Raw genomic sequence first — 15,890 nt, forward strand, 5'->3', positions numbered from 1 at the left:
TAATTCGATGATAAATTAACCTCTTAACTTGTCTTAAACAAGGTATTTTGTCACGAAAAGATGCTAGACTATCCATATAATCGACAGCTTTGGAAAGAAAACACTGATGTTTCCAAAACTGCAAAGATATTATCTGTGAGTGCCACAGAACTGATGCTACAGGTGAAACCAAGATGATATTTCATACAGGAAGTGAGACAGATTTTGGAGGCGCTGTGTTCCAATGTCTCCTTATATGGCTGTGAATGCGCAAGGAATGAGCCTACACTTTCTGTCGTTTCCCCAAGGTGTCTGCAGTATTGTGACGTATTTGTAGGCATATCATTGGAAGATTGACCGTAAGAGACTACATTTACCAGGTGTCCGCTTGGTGTCCTCCGTCGAAATTATTGCGTAATCTCCAGCTGCATGTGTTTTACCATTTGGTTCAGAGGAGAAACCAAACTGCCACGAATCATATTGCTTTCGAAGGCTTCCACGGGATGTCAGTCTTTAGAACCTTGTTTGGGGCTTCTACGGTGATGGAGGAGAATAAGAGCTGATTGAGTAAGTGGTCTGGCAGAATGCTATGAGCCCAGTCTCGCGCAAACCCGTGAGAGTTAGCTGCGTTCCTTTTCCTTTCTAAAGACAAAGGAATTATCAGGTTTAAACAGAATATTTATGTAATGGATTTTTTATTTTATTGTGTCTGGCCTGCGCTTCGTGAATTTGGATTTGTGAACTAAACGCAAACAAAAAGGAGGCATTTGGACATAATGGACTTTATCAAATAAAACAAACATTTATTGTGGAACTGGGATTCCTGAGAGTACATTCTGATGAAGAGCAAAGATAGGTGAACCTTTATAATGCTATTTCTGACTTCTGTTGACTCCACAACATGGCAGGTATCTGTGTGGCTTGTTTTGGTCTCTGAGCGCTGTACTCAGATTATTGCATGGTGTGCTTTCTCCATAGAGCTTTTTTGAAATCTGACACAGCGGTTGCATTAAGGAGAAGTTCAATGTTTATGAGTATTTCTGTAAATTGATGAGTCTCTCTGCAAAATCACTGGATGTTTTGGAAGCAAAACATTACTGAACGTAACACGCCAATGTAACCTGAGATTTTTGGATATAAATATGAACTTTATCAAACAAAACATACATGTATTGTGTATCATGAAGTCCTGCCTCCCGGGTGGCGCAGTGGTTAAGAGCACTGTACTGCAGCGCCAGCTGTGCCACCAGAGTCCCTGGGTTCGCGCCCAGGCTCTGTTGTAACCGGCCGTGACGTCCGTGGGGCGACGCACAATTGGTCTAGCGTCGTCCGGGTTAGGGAGGGCTTGGTTGGTAGGGATGTCCTTGTCTCATCGCGCACCAGCGACTCCTGTGGCGGGCCGGACGCAGTGCGCGCTAACCAAGGTTGCCAGGTGCACGGTGTTTCCTCCGACACATTGGTGCGGCTGGCTTCCGGGTTGGATGGCGTTGTGTTAATTAAGAAGCAGTGCGGCTTGGTTTAGTTGTGTATCGGAGGACACATGACTTTCAACCTTCGTCTCTCCCGAGCCCGTACGGGAGTTGTAGCGATGAGACAAGATAATAGCTACTGGATACCACGAAACTGGGAAGAAAAGGGGGTAAAATTCAAACAAAATTTTAAAAAATATATTTTAAAGTATTTCTGGCTGTGAAAACGCCCTTTGGTGGAGAAAAACACATTCTGATTGGCTGGGCCTGGACCCCAGTGGGTGGGCGTGCCCACGCCCACCCATGGCTGTAAACCTGCCCAGTCGTGAAATCCATAAATTATGGCTCAATTCATTTCAAATTGGCTGATTTCCTTTGAAATTGTTAAGTTTATATTTGTGTTGCCATAAGAAACTGTTCAGGTTCTGTTGGTTCCAGACTTGTTTAATAGGTACTGCTTGCCGTGTGGTAACAGAGAGAGAACAGTTTGACTTTGTTGGCTGGAACCTAGGGCAGTTTTTGACCACTCTACAGGTAGAAATTTTACCATGTGTATTTTTAGGACACATGTTTTAAAGAAATCAACTTTATGTAGGCTACTGGGCTTGTCTGACACTAAGCACAGTGTGACAGAACTTAAGAGGGAGCTAGAGATCAAGATATCCTTGTTAACTCGAAATGACAACGACAAGGTTCCCGTTTAACAAAGTTCACCATACCCACAAAGTTTACTATACCCACTATACCATATGAACACCCTCAAAGGTCACCATTACACTCAAGGCCAGGTCCATCAACCAACAGACTTCATGCGCACTCGACTGACTGGTAGCCCCGTAATAACAGAAATATTGGGACACTTAAAACATGAACTTAACCTGTTACTCCTACCCCCTACTTTTTTCGAACATTCTGTTAAAAAATCGTGCAACATTTCAGCGCCCTGCTACTCATGCCAGGAATATAGTATATGCATATGATTAGTATGTGTGGATAGAAAACACTCAGACGTTTATAAAACTGGTTAAATCACGGCTGTGACTAACAGAACGTGCGTTTCTTCGAAAAGCGCAGGAAAATCTGATCACTGAAAATGGAAATATATATCCATGCGCGACTTGAACCCACTGATAAAGGTGAACCACATTTAATGGGGCTGAGGTTGCAATACCTACACCTTCCACACGTTGTCTAGAGTCTTGTCATTTGCCTAGGCTTTGTTTCTTGGTCAAACAGACGCAAGGCAACGCATTTCCTCCGGTCTCCGACCGGATATTTTGGTTGAGAACTACCCGGACATTTTTTCCAGACAGACAGCTAAAGAATATACTCCGCCTCGTGATCAATTTAATCGCTTATTAACGTTTAATAATACATAAAGTTGCATTACAAAAGTATTTCGAAGTGTTTTGTGAAAGTTTATCGTCGACTTTTTTAATTTTAAAAAATGACGTTACGTTATAAGACGCTATTGTTTTCCATTTATCACACAGTCTTCATAGATCGATATCTAGGCTATATATGGACCGATTTAATCGAAAAAAGACCCAATAGTGATTATGGGACATCTAGGAGTGCCAACAAAGATGGTCAAAGGTCATGAATGTTTTATATTTTATTTGTGCGGTTTGTGTAGCGACGACTATGCTAATTATTTTGTTTACGTCCCCTGCGGGTCTTTTGGGGTGTTACATGCTATCAGATAATAGCTTCTCATGCTTTCGCCGAAAAGCATTTTAAAAATCTGACTTGTTGCCTGGATTCACGAGTGTAGCTTTAATTCAATACCCTGCATGTGTATTTTAATGAACGTTTGAGTTTTAACTAGTACTATTAGCATTTAGCGTAGTACATTTGCATTTCCAGATGTCTAGATGGGACGCCTGCGTGCCAGGTAGGACCAAGAGTTTAACAAGCCTAACAAGCAGGGGGGAAAAAGATAGTTCCCGAATCTCCTCCCGCTGCTGCTGGCTTTCGCAGAATCTGCCAGTAATACACCAGGGGTCCGCAACCCTTTCCATTTGGAGTGCCAATTTGTGTCACCGTTTTTACCAATCTGCGTGCCAGTTATGAGCTTCATCCAAATTAAGATTATACAAATCTAAAAGTAACTTCTATTGCCATCACCAAACATGTAAAGAATTGCCTACATAAAGCCAACAAATAACACTACAACTGAAAAAAAAAATAATAATCACATTGGCTACTCATGGCTCGTCTGCAAGGAACTTGAAACATTGCATCAAACAATCAACTTCATCCAGCCAGAAGCTTGCACTTGCAACATTATATATATATTTTTTAAGTTTCCCCCTAGGCCTATTTTGGGAAGTTTCAGCTGAATCAGCACATTACATTTTTTTCTCCTTCACGCTGAGTGGTTACCGAAAAGGAGAAGGCTGGAATGATTTTTTCCAAATAGGCTACATTGAGGTTGTATTTTCAATGGACGTAAAAACAGACTTGGTTTACTTGCCATTTCAGGTGAAGAAAACATTTAGTTTGAGAAGCTACACGGCTCATGAGTGGTGGTGAGTCAAGACAATCAGAAATACTATCAGATCCCCAAATGGGCACATTTATAAGCCAACATTTGCATGCAGGCCAGGTAGCCTAGGCCCACTGCTATGTATAGTCAGGCCAACATCCTTACTCTACATTGACAGGAATGCTCCAAACACAAATTGGCAACTTGTAAATAGAACAAAAGCCTAGGTTGTGCGCTCTGCAAACAAAGTGTCCACCAAGACAACAAAAACTGTAAAAAAGACTACAAATATGAATGCATTAACAGATTACAGTAAACAAACAAATTGTAGATTCAAAATTATGGGAATTAACAGTAAATGTACTACTGGTGATGCTGTTGTGCCATCCACAATGGATTAGGCCAATGAGACAGGTGTCAAGCAAGACGCGTTAAAAACACTGGCCCAACAAAATCGGTAGAGTCGACTAAATAGAGTCAGCCCTACATCAAATGAAATTTTATTTGTCACATACACATTTAGCAGATGTTACTACAGTGCAGCGAAAAACTTGCATTTCTAGCTCCAACAGTGCAGTAATACCTAGCAATAGACAAATCTAAAGTAAAGGAATTAAGAAATACAAATATTAGGGCCTTCTGACACCGCCTTGGTATAGACGTCCTGGATAGCAGGGAGCTTGGCGATGGACTGGGCCTCTGTAGCGCCTTGCAGTCAAATGCCAAGCAGTTGCCATTCCAAGCAGTGAAGCAGTCAATCAAGTTGCTCTCAAAATGGTGCAGCTAAAAAAAAAAATATGTGAGGATCTGAGGGCCCTTGTCAAATCTTTTCTGCCTCTGGGAGGAGAAAGAGGCATTATCATATCCTCTTCCCGACGGTCTTGGTGTCTGGATCATAATAGAATCATAGTGATGTGGACAAGAGCCTCGACCCAATTCACCACAGCCCCATTGATGTTAATGGGGGCATGCTCGGCCCTGCATTTCCTGTAGTCCCCGATCAGCTAATTTTTGTCTTGCTGAAGTTGAGGGAGAGGTTGTCCAGGCACCACACTGCCAGGTATCTGATTCCCTCCCTATAAGCAGTCTCATCATCGCAGGTGATCAGGCCTACCAACGTTGTGTCGTCAGAAAACGTAAAGTTGGGAGGCGGCCGCAGCAACACAGTCGTGAGTGACCAGGGAGCACTGGAGGGGGACTAACCACGCAACCTTGAGGGGCCCCCGTGTTGAGGGTCAGCATGGCAGACGTGTTGTTGACTTCCCTCACCACCAAGGGGCAGCACGTCAGGAAGTCCAGGATCCAGTTGCAGCATTGTCACATAGGTGGTCCTCTTGTCCGGGTGGGAGATACGCAATAGTCATATAGACAGGTTCCTTTGGCGTTTTTGGTATGATATAGAATGGAGCTGCAATGAATAGCTGCAGTTTTACGGGTTTCTGGACAACTCTGCAATTTTTGTGTGTTTATATGTGCCGATAAACTTTAGTGCAATGTGTAATGTTTCCACCATCTTTTCCTATGGCTGAAAAAAGGCTTCTGAACATCAGAACAGCGACCACTAACCTGGATTTGGATGAGGAGTCTACTTCAACGTTTAGGCGGCGCAGGACATACTGCTCACCCCAGACAAGGCCCCAATTCCAGAGACTCTGAAGAGTCCGCTTAAGAGGCCAACGTGCGGGCACCCTGACGAAACTACTACTATTGTATCAACGGGACCCGGAGAAATAGAATATCCTATGTTCCTCGGAGTCGCGGCTGAACAAGGACAATATACATCTAGCTGTTTCTTATACATCTTCAAGACCGTATGACAGCGTCAGGAAAGGGGGCAGGGGTTGGTCATTGTTAGCAACTGGTGCTCAATCTCTAATATTAAAGGGAGGCTCAATGTTCTACTCGCCTGAGATCAATACCTCATGACAAGCTGTAGACCATACTATTAACCAAGAGAGTTTATGTATACTTCATTAGCAGTCTATTTAAAAATCAGTCAGAGTCCACAACAATGGGATCACAGCACCATCAAATGTAGCTTAGCCCAGATAACACACTGTGTGTTCCAAATGCCACCCTATTCCTTATATAGTGCACTACATTTGGACCAGGAACCATAGGGTAAAAAAGTAGTACACTATATAGGGAAAATGGCACCATTTGGGATGCTTCCCATATCAGTATTCGCTGCCAAAGGATCACACTTAAGCCCAGATATTCACCATCTATCTCACTGTCCTTTATCAGAAACTCAATCAAATCACAGAACACAGATGAGTTAGGTTGAGATTGCATCAACTGTGTGTGGGTCCAAAACCAAAAGATGAGATTCCTTTCATTTCTATTGTCCCAGACCACTGCTCTGCTAGGCTTTAGACCCACAATCATGCAAGTGCCAGATAACCATGATGACCTTTTACCTATAATATAATATAATAATATATATAATAATATATATATAATATATGCCATTTAGCAGACGCTTTTATCCAAAGCGACTTACAGTCATGTGTGCATACATTCTACGTATGGGTGGTCCCGGGGATCGAACCCGCTACCCTGGCGTTACAAGCGCCATGCTCTACCAACTGAGCTACAGAAGGACCACCTTTTACCTCACTTAATCATCCCTTCTTTAGGTCACCTTTTTTCCCTCTGTCTGTCTGTGTATTTCAAATGCATGTAGTTACTACAGCATACTTGCTGTATGATGATGACCTAGTGAGTGATTGGCGGGGATGACGGTAACATTCTTCAGAAATCCATCATACAACAACAGATATGTGCTGGACAGGTTAGAGGTCGAAAGAGTTCCCATGAGGATTATGACAAACCTATTTGTAGTAGATACAAAAACAAAAATGGATTCTCCCTCTCTCTCTCGCTCGCTTAATGCTTCCAGTGTGTTCTCGTCTAGCAGGAAATCACATGCTATTTGTCATTCACCATTTACTGCAAATCCATTTATCGGCCCAATAATCAATATCGGGCTACGGGGGCTGCTGTAAACATGTTTAAGTATGTAGCTAGCTATGTAGCTAAATAGGTTATGTTTCATGAACGTTACAGGGCCAAGCCCATTTCTAGAGCTAGCTAGGGGAGGGGGATTTCAGAGTGTACTCTCCCTCAGCAACGCACAGCCTTGAGCTGTGTACCCTTTATATGGCTGAGAGTTGAAATCCAGTCATGGTAAGCCGAATTAGCCTCCCGGGCATTTCTAAAACAACATGTATGTGTGCTGTTGTCTGGCTTCCTTTACGAACAATCTATTTCGGCGGTCACAAGATGTCCATTAAAATTGCTCAATAAATGTACCACGTGTGTTCCGCAAGACACCCTACACGAACCTCCATTACGGGAAATCGATTGCTAACGGGGAACTACGGTCGCTACTCGCTACAAAAGAAACGTAGTTAGTTGCCTGCCCCTCGTGAAACATCCGAGTATAAAATGCATTTACTGTCTCGTGAAAAAAAAAAAGCACAACGTTACATTACAGCGAATTATGCAATACATCGACTTGATATCAAAATCGTTGCAATAGGGTGTATAATTTCATGCTTTTTTTTTTAGCCATTTTCTATCATGGCCTACCTGTTACTGAACAGAAGACTCCGTTGCTGCCTTTCTCCGTTCCTCTATTCGTTCAAGCAAGCGGCATGAAGAAAGAAAAAAAAATCAAAAGGGCGGCTGCCGCGTGTGCTGCTTTTTCTCGCGCTCTCACGGTAACGACACAAGAAACACACAAGCAATTCTTTCTAACTGACTATGTTAAAAACACTTTAGAATGACGACTACCTAGTCCGACAATGCCTGGAACATGTTAACTCCGGAAGCACATGTCACTTCACTAGCATTTCCTTAGCCAAGAAGTAAACATTTTTTTTTTCCAGCTAGCTAGTTAGCTAGTTAGCCATTTCGCTTGCTATGTTACTCAGACATGTCGGTGAATTGTCTCGTAAAATTATCAGTGCGTTGAATGCAACTCGAGGTTATTTTATTATACGCAATTTATGCAACAAACAAACATATTTTAGATATCGGTTATTATAATCTAATAAACAGTTACTTACGTTGTATCTTCCGAGCTCATCATCAACCGGCTTTCTACCATCCTATCCGGATGAAAATCCAGACCACTGTATGTCGAAGTCATTTTCACGAGCTACAACCAGAACCCACCACGCTGTAGTCAACAATGAAAGCGAGTGAAATCGCCTCGAGATTCAACTCCTGCGCGACCACAAGACGCAGCGGGACAGGTGCAAGGAGAGGGGGGGTTATATATTCTAGCCTTTTACTCAGAGCAGCAGCATGCGAATACTAATCATCAGTCGTTTGACATTCGTATTCTGCTATCCCCAGCTAATTTCTCCTCCAATCCCCCGTTGAAATAAACTACAGGCGCGCAACTGGGCGGATTCGATTATGTTGAACCGCGGGGCCCCGTTCTGTGGCCCATGACGTGAACGGGCAAAAGCGGCGATGGAGGAGCGCCCTTTCAAATCGAACAATATCAGAAACATAAATTTCTTTACCGTAAAATATGATAGAATTTTCGAACTAGTTTTCATTGGGAATCCAGACAAACCGTTTTTATTAAAAGTAATCACTTTTGCATGTAAACATACATAATCCTACACATTACTCCACATGCTTATTTACTTCACTTTTGTTTTAAGGGACTTTGAAATGGGCACCTGGCTCTCACGCCAGGGAGGCAGCCCAGTTCCAATACGAATGCAATCCATTTTCACCCGGTGCAAAACACGTCTACCCGGACCAGGTTAATCGAATCCCCTCACTGTCAAAGCGACTGCAGATAGGGATAGCTAGAGAGGCGTGGCTACTTCCATTCCATGTCAAGTATGTAAAAATACTGTAGGCTCGTCCAGTCATCTTGGTTTACACTTTCACAGAATCCGCAATGTGTTTGACTATTTTTTTGTCAGTCTATTTAAATTAGGCTACACAAGTGTCTTCACTCACACCAACCAACCATGGCTCTCAATCTGACCTAAATAAGGTGTTTGGGAAATATTGCATGTGTTGATCCAAGGATATGAAGACCCCCACATTCCCTGGCTAGACTAGTACAGACCCAAGACAGATGATAGCAGAAAGCAATTTACATTTTGTAACAGAGGTAAAATATTATCAGAGAAAGGAAAAGTATACAGCAACCCAAACCACTTCCTTATACCTTGACTACAGACACAATACCATTTGTGAGAGAGGTTAGAGAGGCTTAGATAGGCTATATGGCAAACCCATTCCCTGAAGAGTCCTTAGCCCAAGCACTTCACTATTACCAATCAAGTAGCTATAGGAAATTCTCATTCTATAATCCTCTCGCCATAATTCTAATGAATTGCTCCAAATTTTAGGTTGAGCCACTCGACTCCAAGTCCAGTCCTTTCCTATTAGTATCTGGGCCAGTATTCAGAGTAGAAGTGCTGATCTAGGATCAGGTACCTCCCTGTCTAAATAATCATATTCATTGTGATATGAAAGGCAAAACTGATCAGCACTGCACTTCTACTCTGAGACTCTTTGTGAATATAGGCCTGGAAGAAAACCAAGTGATTAAGATCATTAAAATAAAAAAAATCCCAGGCCTCCTGAGTCTTTAGCTACATCCCAAATGGCACCCTATTCCTTACAAAGTAGGGGCCTTGGTCAAAAGTAGTGCACTACATAGGGAATACGGTGCCATTTAGGATGTACACTTTGCTTCTATAGAGGTCACAGTTCATGTTACCCTTTTGTGATTTTGCTGGTGTTTTCCTGGGGGGGAGGAGCCTGTCTTTCTTTGTTGAACTGGACTTGCCAGGCGAGGTCTTCCTATATGAAACCTGCTCCGAGGGGGGCTGAAACCACGGTTGTCAAGTACTGGTTGTACAAGAGCAGAACAGAGCAGAGTAGGGGTGTATTCATTAGGCACCCAACGGAAGAAAAGGTACTGAATCACAGAGGGATGGAGGGGCTACCTGAACTTACCTAATAAAAAAACACTCATTTTGGTTTGCTGTTGCAATTTTATTTGGTATGTTGTGGCCTAATGAATACAACCCGGAGCAGAGAGAGTTTGGTAGCTTCATCAACTGAACAGGAATCGTTCATTATAGCGTTCCCAGCAGCTTCTCATTCACATCCCCCTAAAATAATATTGGGAATATCTGATAAGGAATATCCCATTTATGAAACCCCAGTTAATTCTGTATCCATAACAATTTTCAAGGCAGACTACACTGCAGTTTGTGTTTATGTTAAGCAAAGTTTAAAAGAGCTTTGCTATGCATCGCATACATACATTTGAAGTCTAAAGTTTACATACACCTTAGCCAAATACATTTAAACTCAGTTTTTCACAATTCCTGACATTTAATCCTAGTTCAAATTCCCTGTCTTAGGTCAGTTAGGATCACCACTTTATTTTAAGAATGTGAAATGTCAAAATAATAGTAGAGATAATTATTTATTTCAGCTTTCATTTCTTCCAACACATTCCCAGTGGGTCAGAAGTTTACATATACTCAATTAGTATTTGGTAGCATTGCCTTAAAATTGTTTAACTTGGGTCAAACGTTTCAGGTAGCCTTCCACAAGCTTCCCACACTAAGTTGGGTGAATTTTGGCCCATTCCTCCTGACAGAGCTGGTAACTTAGTCAGGTTTGTAGGCCTCCTTGCTCTCACATGGTTTTTCAGTTCTGCCCACAAATCTTCTATAGGGTGGAGGTCAGGACTTTGTGATGGCCATTCCTTACAATACCATGCCATCTATTTTGTGAAGTGCACCAGTATGTCCTGCAGCAAAGCACCCCCACAACATGATGTTGCCACCCCTGTGCTTCATGGTTGAGATGGTGTTCTTCAGCTTGCAAGCATCTCCCTTTTTCCTCCAAACATAACAATGGTCATTATGGCCAAACAGTTCTATTTTTGTTTCATCAGACCAGAGGACATTTCTCCAAAAAGTACGAACTTTGTCCCCAAGTGCAGTTGCAAACCGTAGTCTGACTTTTTTATGGTGGTTTTGGAGCAGTGGCTTCTTCCTTCCTGAGCGGCCTTTCAGGTTATGTCGATATTGGACTCGTTTTACTGTGGATGTAGATAATTTTGTACCTGTTTCCTCCAGCATCTTCACAAGGTCATTTGGTGTTGTTCTGGGATTGATTTGCACTTTTCGCACCGAAGTACGTTAATCTCTAAGAGATAGAACGCGTCTCCTTTCTGAGCGGTATGACGGCTGCGTGGTCCCATGGTGTTTATACTTGCTTACTATAGCTTGTACAGATGAACGTGGTACTTTAAGGTGTTTGGAATTTTCTCCCAAGGATGAACCAGACTTGTGGAGGTCTACAATTTTTTTCTGAGGACTTGGCTGATTTCTTTTGATTTCCATGATGTCAAGCAAAGAGGCACTGAGTTTGAAGGTAGGCCTTGAAATACATCCACAGCTGCACCTCCAATTGACTGAAAGCCATAACCAGCCTTTCAAAGCATTTTATGGCTAAAATATGAGTGCTATAGCGCGATAGTCATTTAGGCAGGTTACCTTGGCGTTCTTGGGCACAAGGACTATGGTGGTCTGCTTGAAACATGTTGGTATTACAGACTGGGTCAGGGAGAAGTTGAAAATGTCAGTGAAGACACTTGCAAGCTGGTCAGCGCATGTCCTGGTAATCCATCTTGCCCTGCGGGCTTGTGAATGTTTACATTGTTGCCCAGGACAACTGGTACTTCTATGAATGGTTCAGTGTTGCTTGCCTCGAAGCGTGCATAGAAGGAATGTAGCTTGTCTGGTAGGCTCGTTTCATTGGGCAGCTCGCGGCTGGGTTTCCCTTTGTAAATCTGTGATAGTTTGCAAGCCCTACCACATCCGCAGAGCGTCAGAGCCGGGGGTAGTACGATTCATTCTTAGTCCTGTATTGACGTTTTGACTGTTGGTTGGCTCATCGGAGGTCATAGCGGGATTTCTTATAAGCATCCGGATTAGTGTCCCTTTCCTTGAAAGTGGCAGGTCTAGCCTTTAGCGCAGCCTTTAGTTGCCTGTAAACCATGACTTCTGTTTGGGATATGTACATATGGTCACTGTGGGGACAACATCATCGATGTACTTATTAATGATGCCGGTGACTGATGTGGTAAACTCCTCAATGTTATCTGATGAATCTCTGAACATATTCCAGTCTGTGCTAGCGAAACAGTCCTGTAGCTTAGCATCCACTTCATTGGACCACTTTCGTATTGAACGTGATTTAAAGGTGATCTTGATTTTTTTCGCCTCTAATTGCACAGGTGACATGCTGGTAAAAAATGAGGTAAAATGGATTTTAGTTTCCCTGCAATAAAATCACTGGCCACTTGGAGCGCCGCCTCCGGATGTGCATTTTCTTGTTTGCTTGTGGCCCTTTACAACTTGTTGAGTGCGGTCTTAGTGTCACCATCGGTTTAAGGTGGTAAATAGACAGCTGTGAAAAATATAGATAACTCTCTTGGTAAATACTATCGTTTGCAGCTTATCATAAGGTATTCTAACTCAGGTTAGCAAAACCTCGAAACATCCTAAAAGGGATACTTTGGGATTTTGGTAATGAGGTCATTTATCTACTTCCCCAGAGTCAGATGAACTCATGGATACCATTTTATGTCTCTGTGTCCAGTATGAAGGAAGTTAGAGGTATCTTCGCAAGCCAATGCTAAGTAGCATTAGCGCAATGACTGGAAGTCTATGGGTATCTATATGCAGAAACCCATAGACTTCCAGTCATCGAGCTAACACTAGTTAGCATTGGCTCGTATAACTAGCTCTAAATTCCTTCATACTGGACACCGATAATTGTGACTAATAATATTAGATCTCCAAAAATCTCATTAAGAAAAGAAGATTACATTTCAACAGTAGTCTCGTGGAATCCGACGAGTTAGTCTGAATATTGCAACGGTTAAGAGAGTTGAGCCAGTAACCAAAAGGTCACTGCTTCAAATCCCTGAACCGACTAGGTAAAACAAATCTGTCGATGTGCCCTTGAGCAAGGCACTGAAACTCTAATTGCTCCTGTAAATCGTCCTGGATAAGAGCGTCTGCTAAATGACTAAAATGTACTAAATATAGTCAAGTCTGACATGGGAAATCTGCTGGGTAGCCTACAGTAGGCTAAATTGTGAGCATAAAGGGAACATATTGTGCAGAGATATTAAAATAAATACTGTTTTTTTGTTGCAACGGAAGTATATTGCCGCCTCTCTCAGTGCTAGCCTCCCATGTGTAATCCATCAGATGATTACTATGATAATCCTATTGTAATCCCTACACATACCATGCCATCCTTGTTTACATCTTTTCTATTGTATCCATTTACATTTACATTTAAGTCATTTAGCAGACGCTCTTATCCAGAGCGACTTGGGACGAGCTGGACTATTCCTAGCCCCTACAAATCAATTCATCCAGCATTTGATTTGCACCTCTTCTAAACCAATGGTGAAGCGTGTCAAGTGAAAATAGGCCAACTGCACAGAGCGACCCAAATGGGTTATGTCACGTCTGTTTGTATATGTCGCCATAAACGTACTGCCTGCCTGCCTGCCTGCCTGCCTGCCTGCCTGCCTGCCTGCCTGCCTGCCTGCCTGCCTGCCTGCCTGCCTGCCTGCCTGCCTGCCTGCCTGCCTGCCTGCCTGCCTGCCTGCCTGCCTGCCTGCCTGCCTGCCTGCCTGCCTGCCTGCCTGCCTGCCTGCCTGCCTGCCTGCCTGCCTGCCTGCCTGCCTGCCTGCCTGCCTGCCTGCCTGCCTGCCTGCCTGCCTGCCTGCCTGCCTGCCTGCCTGCCTGCCTGCCTGCCTGCCTGCCTGCCTGCCTGCCTGCCTGCCTGCCTGCCTGCCTGCCTGCCTGCCTGCCTGCCTGCCTGCCTGCCATCCTGCCTGCCTGCCTGCCTGCCTGCCTGCCTGCCTGCCTGCCTGCCTGCCTGCCTGCCTGCCTGCCTGCCTGCCTGCCTGCCTGCCTGCCTGCCTGCCTGCCTGCCTGCCTGCCTGCCTGCCTGCCTGCCTGCCTGACTGCCTGCCATCCTGCCTGCCATCCTGCCTGCCTGCCTGCCTGCCTGCCTGCCTGCCTGCCTGCCTGCCTGCCTGCCTGCCTGTCTGCCTGCCTGCCTGCCTGACTGCCTGCATGACTGACATACTTTGTCTTAGCTCTGAAAGCATTTGCAGAATGGCAAACAACTGAAGCTGGCGCTCTCAAAATGGAGAAGGAGAGGATATGAGGATGACTCAATGTTGTAATCTAATCTGAAAAGAAATGCACAGCGTCGTAGCCTGGCTGTAACGTTGGTTAACACAAACCTTATCAGAGTAGTTTGAGTTTAGGGTTGTGGTACTGGCTTATGCAAATTCCTTATTGGCTAATGTAAATTGTCCCGTGCCTTGCAGAAGATAGCGCAGAGCTTATGCTGATTTTGACGAGAGGCGTTAGAAACCGGATGGATGGAACTTGTTCTCAGAAACTATGCCCTGTACTTTCCAGTGGCCTCTCTGTCATTTTCAGGAAGTAGAATTCTGTTTGCGTCACCGACAGCCTGACAGACAGAGACCCATTTCTTCAGTTTTTAACTGTGAATGAGAGTCGCACCTTCGACCCATTTCTTTTTCTTCTATTTATTTTCATTTCTGGGTGACCGTTGACCTTCAGAAGGGACGTCCTTTAATTTAGATGCTGTTAATACATTGGTATTGAATACGCAATTCTTTGTTTTTTAAATCAGATAATATAATGTTTTTTTTTTTTACACAATTGACTTGGTAACTTCAATCAATATAACTAATAGGTGCATCCTGCTCAGGTCTGTCTGTTTCTTAAAGATGACGGAGGGAGGGTGGATTTTCGGGCAGGGGGGGAGATTTTCTCCCAGATCACAAGTTAGATTGTCCCTTTTTCTTTCAGTGAAAAACATACACATCATACATCTACCCTAACCCAACATGGAATGGGAAAGACTACTGCAAACAACGAATCCATCCTATAACAATAGCCATTATCCACCACCACAGGAACAAAGAAGCATTACAATCACTGACTATAGCTCCAACCACAACCACAACTACAACAAAAGCCAGCCAGTTTAGATCGGATTCCTTCTGAATGAACTAGGGGCCAACCCAACATCCAACCAACCCGACGGACGTACCTCAGAGATCCTAGGTCCTCATTCCTGACAGGGACACCAGCGGCGGAGGCAGAGGGGGGACAGCGCATGCTGTTAACATACAAGCTCTGCACCAGGGCTAGATCCGACGAGTGTTCCAACATCGCACGGTGCTCTTCCAGAAAAATCCAACTTATTGTGTGTGTTTAAATGGCCACTTCTCTTCTTCTCACTCTTTCTCCCTCTCTCCGGGTAGCCTATTTCTCTCTCTCTCTCTCTCTCTCTCTCTCTCTCTCTCTCTCTCTCTCTCTCTCTCTCTCTCTCTCTCTCTCTCTCTCTCTCTCTCTCTCTCTCTCTCTCTCTCTCTCTCTCTCTCTCTCTCTCTCTCTCTCTGTGTCTCTCTCTCTCTGTGTGTGTCTCTCTCTCTCTGTGTGTGTCTCTCTCTCTCTCTCTCTGTGTGTCTCTCTCTCTCTCTCTCTCTCTCTCTCTGTGTGTGTCTCTCTCTCTCTCTCTCTCTGTCTCTCTCTCTCTCTCTCTCTCTCTCTCTCTCTCTCTCTCTCTCTCTCTCTCTCTCTCTCTGTGTGTCTCTCTCTCTCTCTCTGTGTGTCTCTCTCTCTCTCTGTGTGTCTCTCTCTCTCTCTGTGTGTCTCTCTCTCTCTGTGTGTCTCTCTCTCTGTGTCTCTCTCTCTCTCTCTGTATCTCTCTCTCTCTCTGTGTCTCTCTGTGTCTCTCTCCCGCCGCCCCCCACCCCCTCTATTTCTCTCCTCCTCTGGTTTAGTGCAGTAGAGCACCCCCTTCGCTGACGGGCGTAGCTG

The 15,890-nt window shown here is 44.0% G+C and overlaps 1 protein-coding gene across 1 annotated transcript in view; it reads right to left on the reverse strand.

The window, feature by feature from the left end:
• LOC124032438 (CUGBP Elav-like family member 2) overlaps nucleotides 1-15,361 on the reverse strand; it is a 51,303-nt gene extending 35,942 nt beyond the window's left edge. The window contains exon 1 of the mRNA XM_046344844.1: nucleotides 15,118-15,361. Within this exon, the coding sequence (XP_046200800.1) occupies nucleotides 15,118-15,239 (122 nt within the window). The 5' untranslated portion in view covers nucleotides 15,240-15,361. The remainder of the gene's footprint in view (nucleotides 1-15,117) is intronic.
• Nucleotides 15,362-15,890: the final 529 nt, after the last annotated feature.

This window comes from Oncorhynchus gorbuscha, linkage group LG01 (assembly GCF_021184085.1).
Source record: "Oncorhynchus gorbuscha isolate QuinsamMale2020 ecotype Even-year linkage group LG01, OgorEven_v1.0, whole genome shotgun sequence".
In the NCBI taxonomy this organism is placed as follows: Eukaryota; Metazoa; Chordata; class Actinopteri; order Salmoniformes; family Salmonidae; genus Oncorhynchus; species Oncorhynchus gorbuscha.